General features: G+C 43.3%; 1 protein-coding gene across 6 annotated transcripts in view; it reads right to left on the bottom strand.

The window, feature by feature from the left end:
- Nucleotides 1-1,318: 1,318 nt before the first annotated feature.
- Nucleotides 1,319-19,087, bottom strand: part of iqsec2b (IQ motif and Sec7 domain ArfGEF 2b) — a 30,253-nt gene continuing 12,484 nt past the window's right edge. The window contains exons 1-15 of one of the 6 annotated variants that reach the window (XM_060931436.1): nucleotides 16,725-16,786; nucleotides 16,042-16,077; nucleotides 15,415-15,697; nucleotides 14,771-15,088; nucleotides 13,540-14,564; nucleotides 11,638-11,799; nucleotides 11,267-11,389; nucleotides 10,983-11,149; nucleotides 8,615-8,754; nucleotides 8,358-8,483; nucleotides 8,170-8,269; nucleotides 7,888-8,049; nucleotides 6,646-6,843; nucleotides 6,397-6,446; nucleotides 1,319-5,622 (exon numbers count right to left, since the gene is read on the bottom strand). In XM_060931436.1, the coding sequence (XP_060787419.1) occupies nucleotides 4,438-5,622; nucleotides 6,397-6,446; nucleotides 6,646-6,843; nucleotides 7,888-8,049; nucleotides 8,170-8,269; nucleotides 8,358-8,483; nucleotides 8,615-8,754; nucleotides 10,983-11,149; nucleotides 11,267-11,389; nucleotides 11,638-11,799; nucleotides 13,540-14,564; nucleotides 14,771-15,088; nucleotides 15,415-15,697; nucleotides 16,042-16,077; nucleotides 16,725-16,732 (4,083 nt within the window). In that variant the 5' untranslated portion in view covers nucleotides 16,733-16,786 and the 3' untranslated portion in view covers nucleotides 1,319-4,437. Of the gene's footprint in view, nucleotides 5,623-6,396; nucleotides 6,447-6,645; nucleotides 6,844-7,887; nucleotides 8,050-8,169; nucleotides 8,270-8,357; nucleotides 8,484-8,614; nucleotides 8,755-10,982; nucleotides 11,150-11,266; nucleotides 11,390-11,637; nucleotides 11,800-13,539; nucleotides 14,565-14,770; nucleotides 15,089-15,414; nucleotides 15,698-16,004; nucleotides 16,078-16,157; nucleotides 16,585-16,724; nucleotides 16,787-19,087 lie in introns of those variants that run through there. The other 5 variants (XM_060931438.1, XM_060931437.1, XM_060931439.1 and 2 more) reach the window with 5 other exon arrangements.

The raw sequence follows: 19,087 nt of genomic DNA, 5'->3' as shown, positions 1-19,087 counted from the left end.
CCTTCACAAATGTGCAGGTTACCCATGTCATGGGCACTAACACATACCCATACCATCACAGATGATGACTATTGAAGTTTATGCTGGTAGCAATCTGAATGGTCATTTTCCTCTTTAGCCTGGAGGACAACATCCATGATTTCCAAAAACAATTGGAAATGTGGACTTGTTAGACCACAGCACACTTTTCCACTTTACACCAGTCCATCTCATTGGAGTTCGGGCCCAGAGAATTCGGCAGAGTTTCTGGATGTTGTTGATATATGGCTTTTGCTTTGCATGGTAGATGCAGTGATGAACTGTGTTTACTCTCAACAGTTTTCCAAAGTGTTCCCAAACCCATGTAGTAATATCCTTTATACAATCATGTCAGTTTTTAATGCAGTGCTGTCTGAGAAATTGAAGATCACAGTTGGTTTTCGGCCTTGCCCCTTATGTGCAGAGATTTCTCTGGATTCTCTAAATCTTTTGATGGTATTATGGATTGTCGATGGTGAAATCACTAAATTCCTTGCAATTGTGTGTTGAGAAATGTTGTTCTGAAACTGTTGGACTGTTTGCCCATGCAGTTTTTCACAAAGTGGTGAACCTTACCCCATCCTTGCTTGTGAATGACTGAGCCTTTCCAATTACCAAGTACCCTGTTTACCTGTAGAATGTTCCAAACAGGTGTTTTGTTTTTTGAGTATTCCACAACTTTCCCAGTCTTTTGTTGCCTGTCTCAACTTTTTTTGGAACGTGTTGCAAGCATCAAATTCAGAATGAGTATATATTTACAAAAACAATAAAGTTTATCAGTTTGAACATTAAATATCTTGTCTTTGTATTGTATTCAACTGAATATATGTCAAAAAGGATTTTCAAATCAGCGCATTCTGTTTTTAATTTACGTTTTACACAGCAACTTTTTTGGAATCAGGGCTGTTATATGCCATTGCAAAACCCATAACTGAAGGGAAAATGAAGAGTTATGAGCAACAGCCAACCATATACTTAGGTATCCTATGTTTGTGTACAGTACCCATCCATCCATCCATCCATCCATCCATTATCTGTAGCCGCTTATCCTATTCTACAGGGTCGCAGGCAAGCTGGAGCCTATCCCAGCTGACTGTGGGCGAGAGGCGGGGTACACCCTGGACAAGTCGCCAGGTAATCGCAGGGCTGACACTGTGTACAGTATGTGAATTGTAATGTATCCTGTAATATATTTTATGTGCTGCATTTTATTTTCCGGTAAGAAATGCTGTACAATGAAATGTACACTTTTGCATGTAATGACACCATCCAATAAAACAAACAAACAAGCAACACCAAGTTTTATCCACTGCAAGGACACTTTATAATAGCTTCGAAGCAATAAATATTCACATCTCTCTGTATTCTGTTGCACAAATTCTGTACACAAATTCGATGACTTCATATTTCATAGATTTCTAAAAGAACATTCAGCTTGGTTGTGACATATAGGCCTACATTAGTATAGGCTTACAAAATAAATATGCAATATTCACCTACACTGAATGATATACTCTCACACAGGCGTCACATTCACACACACACACACAATCAAACCTGAATAATAGTTTTGTCTGTTCCATAAACAACATTATATCATATTATAATTGGCTATATTATGTACAAATCTGTTTATAGAACACTCCTCATTCAGTAAGTACTGCAGTCATGCAAGGGGATGGGATATGCGGTGGGAGAAAAAATGGTCAATCCATTGGCTGGTTCCATCTGTTCAAACCGTTTTGTGAATCTATATTCCTGGTTTGTTTTTGACCTGCTGCAATGTAGAGCCTCATATACACTGTGTACTTATACAATGAAATGAATTACCTTTGAAAATGAAATTAATGTGCAAATATTTATATTTATACCCAAAAGAAAAAGGAATTAAAGCCTTCATCGTTTAAAGAAAAAAAAATGGCTTTCTTTGATGCAAATTCTGTATTGCACACACTTAAAATGAACCAAACGCTCATAACAAGACATCTGGGGGGGCTGTTAGTATGAATAAATACCAGAACAAAGTCTGTGACATTCAGTAAACACTTGTAAAGGCAAGTGTTATTGTCCATAAAATCCACCAGTAATCACATTTCTATAGTCTCCGCCACACTCTCTGGTTAACTATGAGTGGATGTATATACAGTATGGATATATAATTTTGTTGTATTTATAGTATATGTATCATTTCATAACATAAATACTGGTAATAATAATAGTAATATTAATAATAATCAACAAAACAAATAATATCCATAGTAAACAAAGGAAAACAACCTGCAAAATGATGAAAGCATCAATACAGTCCTGTGGAATGCATCTGATTTGCACTACAACATATAGGCATTTCAGTTAGGCAAAGACTAAAAGGAAGAGGAACAGTGAGAGCAGCTGCAGTGCCTCCTGGAGCATTTCTTTCAGACGACAGTTACTACCCATCACAAGTTCCTGAACTGGATTAATTCAGTCAGCCATTATTTCCACAGACACGGTATTGTGACAGTAAATCAAGAAACTCACTGAAATTCCAACGTCTGTTAAAAAGTAAGTGCCTTTTCACAGAACCGTGACTTCAGCTAGCTTGATTTGCAAGCCATTTCTCAGGTTAATCACTAACAAGAATACAATTCAATTGTACAGACAATTCATTGTTACAGATCTCTGCAAACTTCACGTATCCATTGTAGCTTGTTTATGTTTGCTAAATGTGACTGGCAGTTTACTATTTGTTTTGAGCACACCTGTGGCGCAAAAATAGTACCGCCTTTAGCAAACTGCCTAGATAACTCATTATCCAGCAAAGTTTTGTTATTTTCATTATTATTATTATTATTATTATTATTAATGACAAATTATAGCAGATTTTAGAGCAATGAACAGATCCTTTGGCAGTGAAAAGTTAAATAATTATACTCATATCTTCAAACATGGGTAAAGTAACGTGTAAAGTAACTCCTTCAGGTAATCAAGTGAAAATCAAGCCCTTTAGAATGTTGATTTAATAGCACGCATACAAGGATGTTAATACGTTCAAAAATGTAAGGTCAAATTTAATGGTAGTACACTCTAAAAAATAATGGGGCCAGTACCGGTTCTTCAGGGCGATGCCATAGAAGAACCTTTTTCAGGGCTTCAAAGAACCGTTCATGCAACAGTTCTTTAAAGAACCATTTAAACCATTTGTTTGAGCAGTGAAGACAGATTTGTGTAAACATAGCCTATGTGCATTGACCAGCAAATGGTAAGAGAATGCCAGGCTCTGAAGAACCATTTCCAATGTGAAGAACCTTTCGTATAATGTAATGGTTCATCACAGAGTTTTGACTCTCCATGGAACCATCCAGAGATTTGAAGAACCACTGAAGCACCTTTATTTTTTAGAGTGTAGAGGTTAGTGTAGAGGTTAGCACTGGGAGCCAAAATAATCAACTCAGACAATTGACAATTTGTTTAGGTCAGATCTATAAATAAATTGGTGAAGCTTGAAATCTGACTGGCAACAACGAAAATGGTAAATTAGTCATGTTTCTTGTATGCGCTTTAAATATGCCTCTCTTATGAGATGATCTTTATACAGGAGAAGAGCAAGACTTCAAGACTACAAGTTGAACATCAATTAATTATTGGTTATTGGTTAGTATAACTGTTTATTGCGTATATTTTCTGTGTCTGCTAAGCTAGAGCTTAAAACACATTTCACTTGTTCTGTCTTACAGAATGGATTTACACTGTATGTCCAGTCGAGGATAAAGACTCGTTCATTGTAGGTCTCCCTGATCTACAGGGTCTACTTTCATTCCTACATTAATATATAGACTGAGACGAGCTCTTCGTGTTTCTTCATGTGCTGACTCCTAGAATAAATTCTCTTATGGCTATAGGCATTTTATTCACTCCCTGTGCATACTCGTTAGTCAGGATTTGTGTGCAATTATGTGTATACATGCCCATGTGTTTGATACCTGGTTGCATTTTATTTCTGTTACGTGCTATGGCTCAATTTTTGATGTATAATTGAAGAAAGAGAAGAAAACAAAGAAATTCATTGCTTGTCACTGATTCAGTAACTTACACACTTTCAGTTAAAGTCAGTTGTGCTTCTTTGCATCATTTCTGAGATTTCATTTTCTTGAACTGTTATCCACTGTATGATGACGGACCCTGTTTTACATGTGAAGTGCATTTCTGAATGTGCTTATCATGTGTACGCACATTGTCTCCCATGTCCTGTCTTCCTCTATACTTGTGGGAAGCGCAAATGAAAGTAACAGAGTCTCAGTAAGTTGCGTTTCCTCTTGCTGCCCTCCGTCCTGGTCCGGCTTCCTCCTCCCATGTCTTCCAATCTCTCTGCTGTTCCTCCTCCCACCACCAGGGGACCTCGTAGCGAGCCCCAGGAGCGCACTTTTCCTTTGCCCCTGCTCATACTACCGTGCTGATCCGGCTGGCAGGCTTGGATTTGGCCCGGTCGGCTGTGCCAGTCTGACCTGGCGATGGTGCCGTGACCTGTGGCGGTGGCGGGGCGGGGTGCAAGGGGGGGGGGAGAGGGGAGAGAGGCGTAAGAGGGGTAAGGGGGGAGGAAGGGGGGGGTAAAGGGGAGTGGAGGGGGGGAGGTGGGATGGAGGAAAGCGGAGGATACGGGGGCGGATACGGGGCGGCCGGCGACGTGTGCTGGGCCGCGGCGGATGGAGCGGAGGTTGGCAGGGGTGGCGGAGTGGGCGCTGGGAACGGTGGCGGTGGGCTGGTGAACACGAAGTGTGGCGGATGGGCAGGGTGGGGCGGATGGGCAGGGTGGGGCGTATGCCCGTGGGAGTGTGCGTGTTGATGCGGGTGTGGTTGTGAGTGTGACAGAGCTAGTGGCGTTTTGCCCACAGCGGCGCCCCCTCTGGCTGAGTGTGTGAGCTGTGCGTGGCAGAGGGCAAACGGCGGGTGTTGGGATAGTGGGGAGTGAGGAGAAAGGGGGGGAGGAGGAACGCACGTTGATCCCCCATTGCCCAAATTCCCGAAGCGAGCCTGAAAAGGATGTTGGGAGAGCGGTGGCAGATAGGGGGAGGAGTTGTGGATTGGTCGGCGTGGTAGTGTGACCCGCTGTAGCGTAGCATGCTGACGTTGAGGACCACCGTGTTGGCAGCGTTGGTGCGGGTGGCAGTATGGTGGCGGGGGGTGCCCAGCCATGCCCGCACCCATAGTGTGACAGTATTGGATCTTGGATGTGCCAGTGGACTCTGGAGGGCACAGGGGCAAAGGGGTAAGAGGCGGTGGTGGTGCTGGCACCATAGGGGCGGGGTAGGGTGGCCCCGGGGGTATGATGGGGCCTGGTGTTTTGGCCCGTTTCGTCCCAAACAGTGATCCCAGGAAGGAAGTGGCGCTGGTTGTTGTCCCACTGGTGGCTCCTCTCTCGCTGCTGCTGCTGCTGCTGGAGGCTGGAGGCACAGTGCCAGGAGGTGCGGGCGCCGTGGTGTGTTGCTGCCCCGGCCCACCCCCCACCCCCACTCCGGGGCTCAGGATGGGGCGGTGAGGCCGGTACTCTTCGGTTCCATAGCAGCTCGACAGCACAGTGGCTACTGGGTAACGCTGGTGAGGCTGTGGACTGCTAATGATGGAACCCTAAGACAAAGAGAGTGGGGGGAGAGGAGGAGGAGGCGGCAGGACAGCAAGAGGAGGAGACACAGAGGGGAGGAGGGAAGCGTGAGGAAACAGAGAACACAGAAAGAAGTGCAAGTGCAGACAGACAAGAACCAGGGATAATAGCAGAATGAGCGTGAACAGTAGTATCAGGAAGTGTAGGGGATATATGGAAGAAAGAGAATGACAAAGGATACAGAGTATGACAGTTTAATAAGACAGGGGAGGGGAAATGGGTGAGTTGATTAGAGTCATGGAACAACTTTACTTCTGTATCAAACCTTAATACAATGAAAATTTTAAAACACAACCAGATGCAGATGCGGGATCACACAGAATAAAAACCAATGATGCACCAACTACTCCTCATGCCTATCCATGCAGGAAGACCACATACAAAGCAAACTCCATCACAAATACAATGGCAGCAACAAGGTCCAATATGCAACGGCTCACTCAGTCACAGGTTGGATGGCTGATGCCTTTTCATTTTCTTCCAGGCCAAAGTATAGTAAATCATCATTCTGATGCACGAGCAGGGAGCATATCAGCGTGCACACAGGTATGAAATACAGAGATGCAGAATTATGACTCAGGGTTTTGGGGGGATAAAGACACATGAGCCGCATGTTTTTTTTTTTTTCAAGGTGGGGTTCTTAGGGCAGACATGCGAGGTGAGTGAGGTGGTCACTTGAGTGATGGATTTTTTTTTGGGCGAAAGCTAAAGATACAGACCTCTGCTCCACTCAGACTTACTTCCATTGTACTGTCAAGGGAACCAACGCTGTTTCTGCGACCGCGTTTCCCTGCATCCAATCAGGACATGTCAAGGGCCTTCACAAGCACTGTGTTCTCTTGTATGTGTGTAAAGTTGTAAATGAGAGTGTGATGGCATTTACTTATGTTTGTTACCTTACTGTAAAAATATATAGTATAGGAACGATTTAATTAGAGTATATAGTTTGCTTCCATTTGTTAGACTGTAACCATGTGTGTGTTTCTCACCTGAATCAGACAGGTCCCTAAGTGAGGAGCTGAGAGCAGTGCGTTTCAGGCCTTCACTGGGTGAATAGTTGTCATCCAGACTAGATCTTCCAATGCTGCCATTCACTACTTCGTTTTTGACTCCGCCCACACCGCCACTCACTACACTGCTGCTAAGAAGGCTGGGCCGCATCACACCTTTTTGCTTCTCAAGCTCCGCTGCAGGGAAAAAAAGAACAGTACGTTAGAGAGAGAAAGAGTGGCCATAGCAAGGCTGTGGAATACTACATTGTGACTGATTTGCCATGAATTTTGCATGCACAGTGCCTTCAGAAAGTATTCACCCCCTTGTGATTATTTCTCTTTTTTGATGTAATGCAACACCAAATTTAAGTGCATGAGCACTCTGCACATTTTGACGTGACTTTCAACCAAAATAAAATTAAATAAATTATCTAGATGTCCTCAGAATTATTTAAAAAATTTTACAAAAAAAAAGCTCCCAGAATCAACGCTTAGTGCATTGTCCATTTGGAGCAATTACAGCTTTGAGTTCTCTCCATGTGCTTTGGATATTTTGATTTTGGTATTTTCTCCCATTCCTCAATGCAAATTTTCTTCAACTTTCCCAAAACAGATAGAGAACATTAGTGGACAGCAATTTTCAGATCATCCAGATTTTCAATTGGTTTTAAATCTGGGCTTTGGCTTGGCAAACGTTATTGCACAGTGACTTTATATTCCACTTTTGTCGCTAACTTTCTCTTTCCAACATCAGCTTTTAAAAAAATAATAATAATCAATCAAAAAATCTTTAAGGTAATCAATGTACTTAAATGCATTTGACTGGTCGCAACAGAGAATCTTTGGATAAAAAAAGCTGAAGTTACTGATCTTTGGATACTTTTTCCATAACAGTTCTTCTATAGTATTTTTTAATGCTTGGTTCAATCCACTTGAAAATACCTTGCTAGGTTTACATACAGACCAAGCTCCACCAGTTTTCCACCCTGTGTGAGTCTATGAGAATCTCTGCAAATTCCCACATGCAACTTTTCCATAATATGTGCTTAAAATAGGACTGTTGAATTTGACAGGCAAGATGAATGCCTTATGTGACTTCCTCTGTAGCTGTTTTCATATAAAAAGGGCTTTACCATGCGTTAATGTCTTATTGCATGGCTCATATCCACCATGCAGTGGTCAGAGAGAATGAAGAACATGTACTTTACTACAGTTAACAATAGAGGGGGCTGTACTCACATTCAACCCTGTATTTCTCCATCTCCTGGACTTCAGCGATGCTCTCTCTCAGGTCACTGACGAAGCGCGTACGATCCTGCTGACTTGGTGCATTGAACACAATTAGCACCTTACGTTCACCACCTGGGATTGCTGATGTTAGCCTGACGCCATGAGGGTAGTCTAAGTAAGAAAGAAAGAAAGAAAGAAAGCAGAAAGACATTTTCAATTATACGTACTTTCATTTAGAGCGCTGTATGAACAAAAGAAACAATCCTAAATATACAGATGTGCAAACCTTACAGGAGTTTTGGAACATGTGGACTTGCATCTCCACCAGAGGGAATGACTGCCGGAAACTGTATGTGACAGACGTTTTCTTCTTCTGGAAGATCTTTGTTACCTGTCAGATAACAAACAAAAATGAGCAAAATAAGACCTAGGGTTTATATGAAGAAAAGTAAAGAGTTGGCTGCTATTGAGAAGCGTACCACCAACAGGTCGTTGAAGAGGAACACTTCTCTCTGATGTACACCGGTGCGCTGTGGTCGGTTGGGGTCAGGCACCTCGTAAAGCTGGCAGCAGCATACCAGCCTGCGATGGGGAAGAGACAGGACCTGCAGAACAAGTAGAGTGTAACAAGTTCAGCAACAGAAATAACTATTACTTCATTACCTTTGAGAGTAGTAGCTAAAAGACATTTACAAGTGATCATGATTTAAAAAAAATAAATGGAACATATACGCACTGGTTTCTTGCCCACTATGACTCTCTCCACAGCTTGGACCTGGGACACATGGTCATCATTGGTCCTCAGCTCCCATTTCTGAATGCGCTGGTAGATCCCCACCAGCAGGTCACGAGGGATATCCTGTCCATTATCTACTCCTGTAGAACACAGGACACTTACTGTTAGAACTGTTACTAAACGTTTATTCTATTTTTACATTTGACTACAAAATTTGTGTTGTTTTTAGAATATTCCTTGATTCATTAATTATTATATGCTGATTGATGTATAGAGGATATTACACGGTGGCGCAAAGGTATGAAGTTTATCTTCGAGTGGTGAATATATTCAAGAATGAGTGAAAATATTTTCACCACAGGCGGCACGGTGGTGTAGTGGTTAGCGCTGTATGTTCTCCCCGTGTCCGCGTGGGTTTCCTCCGGGTGCTCCGGTTTCCCCCACAGTCCAAAGACATGCAGGTTAGGTTAACTGGTGACTCTAAATTGACCGTAGGTGTGAATGTGAGTGTGAATGGTTGTCTGTGTCTATGTGTCAGCCCTGTGATGACCTGGCGACTTGTCCAGGGTGTACCCCGCCTTTCGCCCGTAGTCAGCTGGGATAGGCTCCAGCTCGCCTGCGACCCTGTAGAACAGGATAAAGCGGCTAGAGATAATGAGATGAGATGAGATTTTCACCACAAGAAGATAAACTTCATATCTTCGCACAACTGTGTAATGTTCTTTATATTATATGGACACATCCACAAAAAACATACGCAAGTTAATCAAAATCATTTTAATTTTGAGTCAGTTCACCATTTTGACAACTCGCATCAAGTCAGCAAGAAATCGCTGAGATTGACATCATCAGAGTGAAATATCGGGAATTATTACACATACAGGACACTTTTTCGATGGAATAAAAACATGTATTCTATTCCCTTCTAGCGTGTTCCATTTATTTGGTTTGATAGCGTGCAATATTGTTAGCATATCGCTTATCCTACCTGTATTATGTCACTCTACCCAATGGAGAATTAGCGTTGAATATCTCATCTCATCTCATTATCTCTAGCCGCTTTATCCTGTTCTACAGGGTCGCAGGCAAGCTGGAGCCTATCCCAGCTGACTACGGGCGAAAGGCGGGGTACACCCTGGACAAGTCGCCAGGTCATCACAGGGCTGACACATAGACACAGACAACCATTCACACTCACATTCACACCTACGGTCAATTTAGAGTCACCAGTTAACCTAACCTGCATGTCTTTGGACTGTGGGGGAAACCGGAGCACCCGGAGGAAACCCACGCAGACACGGGGAGAACATGCAAACTCCACACAGAAAGGCCCTCGCCGGCCACGGGGCTCGAACCCGGACCTTCTTGCTGTGAGGCGACAGCGCTAACCACTACACCACCATGCCGCTCCATGTGTATGGATAATAATAATAATAATAATAATCTCATCTCATCTCATTATCTCTAGCCGCTTTATCCTTCTACAGGGTCACAGGCAAGCTGGAGCCTATCCCAGCTGACTATGGGCGAAAGGCGGGGTACACCCTGGACAAGTCGCCAGGTCATCACAGGGCTGACACATAGACACAGATAACCATTCACACTCACATTCACACCTACGGTCAATTTAGAGTCACCAGTTAACCTAACCTGCATGTCTTTGGACTGTGGGGGAAACCGGAGCACCCGGAGGAAACCCACGCGGACACGGGGAGAACATGCAAACTCCACACAGAAAGGCCCTCGCCGGCCCCGGGGCTCGAACCCAGGACCTTCTTGCTGTGAGGCGACAGCGCTAACCACTACACCACCGTGCCGCCTAATAATAATAATAATAATAATAATATTGGCTGGCTTTTTTTCATGGCATGTAAGATATATTCCATTCAGCTAGCAGACATGGACCTTGTCTTCAACTTGTTCAATATCATGCTAGCTGAATGGAATATATCTGATATACCACTCAACACCAGCCAATATTATTTAAATATGTCACTCAGATCCGGGATGTATTTTGTATGAAAAATGCAAGTTTTTCAACACGAAAAGATAAACTTCATATCTTCAAACCAACGTGTGATGTTCTTTTTATTATATAGACACATTCACAAACAAAAAGTACCCAAATTTATCAAAACAATTCATTGATTTCCTCATGAGTAGCATATACGTAGAGATTGATGTCACGGTTTTGGAGCTCCATGTCCCAGATGGAGCTCGTATGAAAAATATGAGTGGCGTATTTTCCAGTAAAACACTTGTGTCTATGTAATATAAACTGATATGATACGCAAGTATTTTTAAAAAGACCTAAATATGACCTAAATATGTTTTGTACGTGAGTGTGCAAATATAGCAAAAATGTCACCTCGCAGGTTCTTAATGAAGTCATCCAACTTCATCTTCCTGTCTGGTTTGACACTTGGGCTATACATATCTGTGTTGAGGAGGATGATGGCAAAAGCCAGGATGAAGATAGTGTCAGGGTTCTGGAACTGTCGCACCAGTGCAGGGTTACACACACAATACCTCTGACTGAGAGGGAAGAGAGAAAGTTAGAAATAAAGAAAGATTTCTAAATAATCTACTTACAATCAAGTATTAATACTGAAGTTCATATTTATTCATGCAAAATAGATTACAAAAACACACCTGAAAGCCTCAATTAGTCGTTCCACTTTTTGGGCCTCTCCTTGTACCTTGATCTGGGCTTGAAACTTCCTTAGAGCATCGTCTAGATCCATTCCGGAGAAGTCCATCTCATCAACCACACAACTGAAATATGGATAGACAACATGGATGAATATTTAATAGCCACTTTATCTGCATTTGCTGCAGTCTTTATTTTTATCAGGTTTGATGAAAATTCTTGAAACTCTACAATGTCCGTTTACTGTTCATAGCTGTATAATGTACAGTATTTCCCAATTCTTGCATAATACTGTAGAATTTAACCATCAGTGTTCTTTTAGGTCTTGAGGTTTATTTATTCTTAATTATGTTCTTGGAGAACATTTACTAACTCGAGTACATCCTTGTTGAATTGCTTCTGTCGGTTGCCCAGGAACTCCCCGATCATCTGTCGGCTTAGGCCCTTCCTCTCTAGGATAAAGCGAGCAATGCCAACGGGTGTGTCCGACACAAAACCACGCTCTATCAGATATTGAATGCCCTTCTCTGGTTTCCTGTAGTTAAGACAGATACAGATCAGTTTAATGTACCAAGAAAAACAAGAATGCATGAGTTTCAAATAGTAGTATGAGGTTAGTTTTAGTACATTATGAAGAACACGTTTGTAAGTCCACTATATTGGGATAAAAACTACTTACTCATTTAAACTCATCTCATCTCATCTCATTATCTGTAGCCGCTTTATCCTTCTACAGGGTCGCAGGCAAGCTGGAGCCTATCCCAGCTGATTACGGGCGAAAGGCGGGGTACACCCTGGACAAGTCGCCAGGTCATCACATTGCTGACACATAGACACAGACAACCATTCACACTCACATTCACACCTACGACGGTCAATTTAGAGTCACCAGTTAACCTAACCTGCATGTCTTTGGACTGTGGGGGAAACCGGAGCACCCGGAGGAAACCCATGCGGACACGGGGAGAACATGCAAACTCCACACAGAAAGGCCCTCGCCGGCCACAGGGCTCGAACCCAGACCTTCTTGCTGTGAGGTGACAGCACTAACCACTACACCACCGTGACGCCCTCATTTAAACTATTTTCTTAAAGGGATAGTTCGGGATTTTTGACATGAATCTATATGGTATCCCCGTCAGCAGTGTCGTGCATCCACACTGACTTACCCCCGACAGTGTTCTGTGAGCCTAGATATTGTACAGTGTTGGTCAGTGCACAAGTAGTTCCGGCAGGTTTCCTGGGGTCTGCAAAGTAACACGTTTTTCTTCTCAAAACAGCTCGTGTTCGAATGAGTGATTTATTAGCATAACAAAACCCTTGTAGTCCAAAAAGTCACACCTTGTAATTGCTTGGGGCTACTTTCTCTCAATAGCGATCAGTGCGCGCTGTCACTGCTAACAGTTGTGTGCGAGCTAGCCAACAACTTTCATTAGTTGTTCGACAGTGTTTAGCAGCAGCAAATTGCTTTCCTCCTCAGTATACAAGTGCGCTTCCATGGCAGGGAAAAAGAAACTACCACTGCTGCCTATGTAGTGCCCTATTTATACAAATAGGAGTCATTCAGGATTCAGCCATGTTTTTGCTCCGTGTCATGGCTGAATCCTGAATGACTCCTATTTGTATAAATAGGGCACTACATAGGCAGCAGTGGTAGTTTCTTTTTCCCTGCCATGGAAGCGCACTTGTATACTGAGGAGGAAAGCAATTTGCTGCTGCTAAACACTGTCGAACAACTAATGAAAGTTGTTGGCTAGCTCGCACACAACTGTTAGCAGTGACAGCGCGCACTGATCGCTATTGAGAGAAAGTAGCCCCAAGCAATTACAAGGTGTGACTTTTTGGACTACAAGGGTTTTGTTATGCTAATAAATCACTCATTCGAACACGAGCTGTTTTGAGAAGAAAAACGTGTTACTTTGCAGACCCCAGGAAACCTGCCGGAACTACTTGTGCACTGACCAACACTGTACAATATCTAGGCTCACAGAACACTGTCGGGGGTAAGTCAGTGTGGATGCACGACACTGCTGACGGGGATACCATATAGATTCATGTCAAAAATCCCGAACTATCCCTTTAAAGCCATTGAACATGAGGCTTATATAGCCCCTTTAGTTTTAAGTGTATATTAATTCATTATTTCCCAGCAATAATAATATCATTTAGGATCTTACATTTATAAGCTTATTGATGATTTTGCCTTTAAAGAACAATCTAACGTTCTGGAAAGTGTAATTCTGGCAATTCACTTTGTTTTGTCCATTTTGCTCACTTGTTGAAGAGGTTGAGTCCAATGCGATACTGCCTTCTCTGTGCCACATCATTGTTGAAAGCAGGAGAGTCCCAGCTGTGGCGGCTCTCCCTCTGGTATGTCTGCTTCCCCAGAGGTGGCAGTGGTTCCCGCAGGCTGTCCCTGGATGATGAGCCAGAGCTGCAGTTAATGGTCTCATTGGAGTTTGTGGTGGAGTTTAGCGAGTCATTATCGCCATCTGAGCAACACTGCTGATCCAAGCCACCGGAAGGCAGCTGTGCGGAAGAGGAGGATGAAAGCGGCGTAGTGGGGGGCTGCTGGGGAGATGAGGAAGATGATGGCGTGTCAGGATACTGATGATGATGGTGGTGGTGATGGTGGTGGTGGTGGTGAGTCACATGGTGCGGGACGTTTGTTGCTATTGGTCGGCTAGCTGGACGTGCTTGGCCTTGCGCTTTGGCATTGGGATTGTGCTTTAGCGTGCCCTGAGGGGAACCCCCACTTGAGTCCTGCTCATACACCAACTGCCGGCCTAGGGAACCGCGGTCTGAGCGGTCACTCATGTCCACCGAGCTGTCACTGGGTGGCTCGATTGTGAGCAGAGGCAAATGTGCCCCTCTGAGGCGGTAATCTCTGCACTCTGTACATGGAGTACTGCGCCGGCTGTTGCTGCTGCCACCCCCCTCAGTATCCCGGCTGTCCTCTCGCCCACCAACCCCACTGGTCATTCCCCCCCAGAATTCAGTGTCTGTACTGCTTGGTGCCCGGTCCAGAGAGAGTGGTGATGAGGGCAAACCATCATCCATGTAGAGTGTGACATCGCTGTATGACGTGGCTGTGCTATCCTCGTGCATGCTCAGACCACCTCCTGTGCTGCCTCGCTCCCGCTCACCCAGTCCCCGACGGAGAGATGGGTGGCTGTTGCTGCTCCAGATGCACTCACCAAAGTCGTCAACAGCACCACTGTCCCCGAGGCCGTCCTGGGAGTCTTCTCTACCTGGACGGCATGCTAGAGCATCATCAATGGAATCAGCCAGGGACTTCACCTAAAGTTTAAACAACAATGAATCCATTGTATCAATTAGGAACCTTGAAGGTTTATCATGCCAATGCAACAATATATGAATATTAACTCCGAAAGCCTTTGTTAAATGCATCCCTTACAATTTGAGAGCAACCTCGAACCAGAGCAGTTAGAGACTATACCACAATCGTATTTGCTGAGGTTACTACTGCTAGATAATACCCCCACCTGTTTAGAGAAGGAGTCCTCTAAATGGGTATATTCTGGTTGGGCAGGTGAATCGGGCTCCAGGTCAGGTGAATGTGGAGGGCCCATGCCGGGGCTATGGCAGGTCTGAGGCTGTGCTTGAGACTGCCGGTCATCAAATGAGTACTGCATACGCATGTTGGACAGGATGATGCGCCTTGTCATGCGGCTCTCGGAAGCTGAGCTGCGCAGGCGCTCAAAGTTCTTGTTCATGCGATACTGACGAAAGGCAGTCTGGATGGTGCGTGCTGCTCGTCTGCTCAGGAAGTAGCCACCGTATTTCCTCTCCAGCATCTCCACCTGGAAAATACCATGGGATTCATTATTTCTTTGTTAATCAGCCATTTAAGATCGGCTTATCTTTAAAAGCCCAAGGTGCTGTAAAAGATGTCACATGCATACACAAATCTTATGGATAGTTGGTTTTGGAACAGTTTGACCTTTAGGGTAATGACAAAGGTCTAGAGAAGGCTTGGAAGAAATGGATGTTTTTCTATTTTGGCATTTGTTCTCACCATAGTATATCAGAACCTTACTGAAGATGGTGAAAATATACCACTGACCACTCCAGCCACCATTATGGTTTTAAACTACAGAGGCTTAGCGTGACGTCATAACTGCTGTACCTTCTTGTCCTGGAGGTCAGTTGAGAGCTCATAGCTGTCAGACAGAGCTTTGCACCTCTTGTTCTCCTCCTCCTCCTGTTTGCGTAAGGCCAGACTAGCTGGCTGGTTACGGGTGCGCTGAGCCCAGGTAAGGCAAGCAGGGCTTGGGGGACCCACAACCGGCCCCCGGCGGCCTGGAGGGCCACAGCTTCCTTCCCGGTAGCAGTCAGAGCGATGCTGATAAGGAGCTTTACTGCTGTCTGAGAAGGGGTTTGACTCTGAGGCTTGAGTCTCTTCATCAACACTGCATTTGGAGAAAGACAGAGAATACAAAAGGGACTTTCAAATGTGAAACACCGTATAAAAACATGAGATAAAACTCGAGCAATTCAGCATGCCATTATCCATTTCCCATGACTTTGCATTTTCAGAAGTAGATAATCAGCGACTCTCGAGAGCTGTCAGAAGAGACGAGCAATACCAAGATACTTTTTATAACTTTTGGTAAACAAGAATTCTACTGTATTTTTTTAATTTATGGCCTATTAATGTTATCCTGCTTCAAAGAGCTGTACATTGAATAGGACTTTAAGAAATTGTACTGTATGTACTTTTTTGCATGCCATCGTAGACTCTGAACAGACTCACTTGTAGGCTTCAGCCCTCTGGAGCATGTCTCCTTTCCTGTTGGGAAACATTGATTGATTGATACATATACACAATCGCAAACACACAGCACAAAATCACCACAGCATTGCACTTACTATTCGGTTAGTTCATCAACAACTCCCCAGTGCAAAAGTACAGCCAACCACACTACTTATGACATAATTATGACTCTCAAATTCCTCTTATCTGGAAATAATGTTAGTGCGTAGGCAGTCACTGTTTCCCCAGTGCCAAAGCCCATGTCAGGTTTGCAACAGGAAACATTACAGCATGTGACTGCAGGGAGTGACACATATTTCCAGCAATGTGGATCCAAAAGCCTGATGAAGCCTGTGTCATTTCCTCTAATGTTCCTCCACTTTCTGCAAATGAGCTTCGCTTTAAACACTTGTCCATCTCCAGTGCTCCATTACGCTGTTATGTATCTCATCATTCCAATACACCAATATCCTAAAACACAATGTGGCACTTTTCATCCATTAAGTATTAGGTATTAAACACCAGAACAGGAAGACAATTGCAATAACCAATTGGTTATTACTGCCGAAAGCTATACAAAGTCTCCAAAAGGAACTAAAAAGGGAAATAATAAATTATAGCTAGATCTATTAACTTACTGTACAGCCATAGACAGACCAACACACACAAACACACATACACACGTGTCCATTTAGTGATCCAGCACAGGGCTTCCCTTGGTGAAATCCCAAGTTCAATAATCCACTAGCTCTACGTGTTTGTGGCTTCAGATCGACTTAACTGCTATGAAGAAAGTCAGGAGGTCACCACCACCTGGTCACATGTCCATGTACCTCCCTTCCTCCCTTCCTTCTTGCTATTCCAATTACATAAAGTGCACTGGAGCAATGTACATATTCATACTTCTTAGTTTGACTAAGAAGTTTAGCTTCACAGACTTTTATTTATATGGTTTGGTCTTATTATAGAGGGGAAAAAACAACTTTTAACAGCTTACAAAGTAGATGTGAAAAAAAGTTTTAAAAATAGAGCAAATAGTAATAACAGGAAGTTAGTGGAGGATTTGGAGCACGTATACAACACATTATACTGTCTTATTATCTTCTGTGGAGTATTTTGCCCATTGTGCTGTTCTGTTATGTTGGCTTTTCTGTGTTTACATGTCCTGAGTTCATGTGGCTTCCTGTGTTTTTGAGAGCGGCTGGTAGGAGGAGTGAGTGGCTGTTCCAGCCATGGCTCTTTTTCCAGCCAACACTCTTTTTGCATGCTACATAGGGTGCAGGGTGGCATTCTGCGAATTCTGGAGAATATATTTAACAAGCTGAGCATGATAAATAATATTTATCGATGTTATATTAAGTGTATCCATTAAAGGAAAAATATTCATAATTAACATTAACATAATCAATGGTATTCAAGATTTAGTTTGTAACGAAATTAAAATTCTTTCATTGATATTGGAACTAATTTCACTTTGGTTAACATTACCCATGATGCTGTCCAATGACCTGCTGATAGTGGCGCAGTGGGATTAAGGCTACATCCACACGACAACGGCAATGAGATTTAAAAAAAAAAATATTGCGTCCACATGGGCAACGGATCAGTAAAATATCAGGTTCATATGGCAACGCAACGCTTGCTGAAAACGATGCAATACACATGCCACACCTCTACGTGCGCTGTAAGACGGTCCCATCGGAGACACCAGAACAATAGAAGAAGTAGACGCATGCGCATAAACCCCTTCTTCTGTAGCATCAGCCACAAAGTTTTGATTATTAATCAGTAGCGTAAAACGAAAGACGCGGAAAGAGGAATGAATGGGGGTAGATGGAAGCCGGTACGCCAACATTCTGATATCCTCCAGAATTCTTTAATGGTCCGGAATAAATTGAATGCTACATGTTGATGGATTACTTTGTTCTTCTACGCCCTTTTTGAGGAATGTATTGTCGGACTTAAACCAATATCTGAAGAGGTGAGATCGCTCCTTTTTTTTTTTCCTATTTTTGCTGGCGGGATTGTTTTTGTTTTTGGAAAGCGCACGGGTGGTGCGCGGTTTGGTTATACTCAGTACTTCCACAGTGTTTGGACTAAAGACTCTGCCCTAAGGGCTATTCTCTCACTCTCTCTCTCTCTCTCTCACTTTGCACCATTACACAATAAATATTCACAGTGAAAATATTTTGTAAGCGCGTTTCATGAACCAAGTTATAGGATTTGTTGACAACTCGCATCGAGTTTATTACACTTCTACCCGGCGTGAAGCACTGACAGTCATGTGGTTGTGACGTCATCGTAAACAAATCCGTTCTACTCGTCCAGACGACTTCGCAACGGGGCCGTTGCCAGATTTTTCCACTCTGGAACCCGTTCTCAAAAGATTTTGTTTTGGGGCACCCAAAACGCCGGTGCCGTGTGGACGCCAGGCCGAAACGATAAACAGTTTTATCAGATTCACCTGAATCCGTTGCCATGTGGACAGGGCCTTAGGACTTGCTTAATCTCTACCTAAAGGAGAGCAATACAGCAGTACTTTAGTCCTTTAGCCTCGCCTCCTCATCTGTACACTCAAACAGTGCTGAGTTTCCCAAAAGCATCGTAGCACAAAGAGGATCCTGAAATGGTAGAGCGAGCAGCACAATAAACACTCTCTCTCCTAGTTAAGATGCTCTTAGCATTAAGAGGCTTTTGGGAAACCCACCACAGATCAGTTCCCAAAACCTACAGCACCAATCAAAAGTTTGGACACCCACTACTCATTCATAGATTTCTCTATATTTTGACTATTTTCTACACTGTAGAACAATACTGAAGACATCAAAACTATGAAATGACATATAAAACATGTATGGAATTTTGTGGTAAACAAAAAAGTGTTTAAAAAAACCAAAATCAAACTATGTTTCATATTTTAGATTCTTCAAAGTAGCCAGCATTTACCTTGATGACGTTTTGCACACTGTTGGCATTATCTTAACCAGCTTCATGAGGTAGTCACCTGGAATGCTTTTCAATTAATGGGTGTGCCTCGTCAAAAGGT

The sequence above is a fragment of the Neoarius graeffei genome, chromosome 10 (genome assembly GCF_027579695.1).
Source record: "Neoarius graeffei isolate fNeoGra1 chromosome 10, fNeoGra1.pri, whole genome shotgun sequence".
NCBI lineage: Eukaryota > Metazoa > Chordata > Actinopteri > Siluriformes > Ariidae > Neoarius > Neoarius graeffei.
The sequence above is the reverse complement of the archived record's forward strand: the minus strand, read 5'-3'. Positions and strand labels throughout refer to the sequence as shown.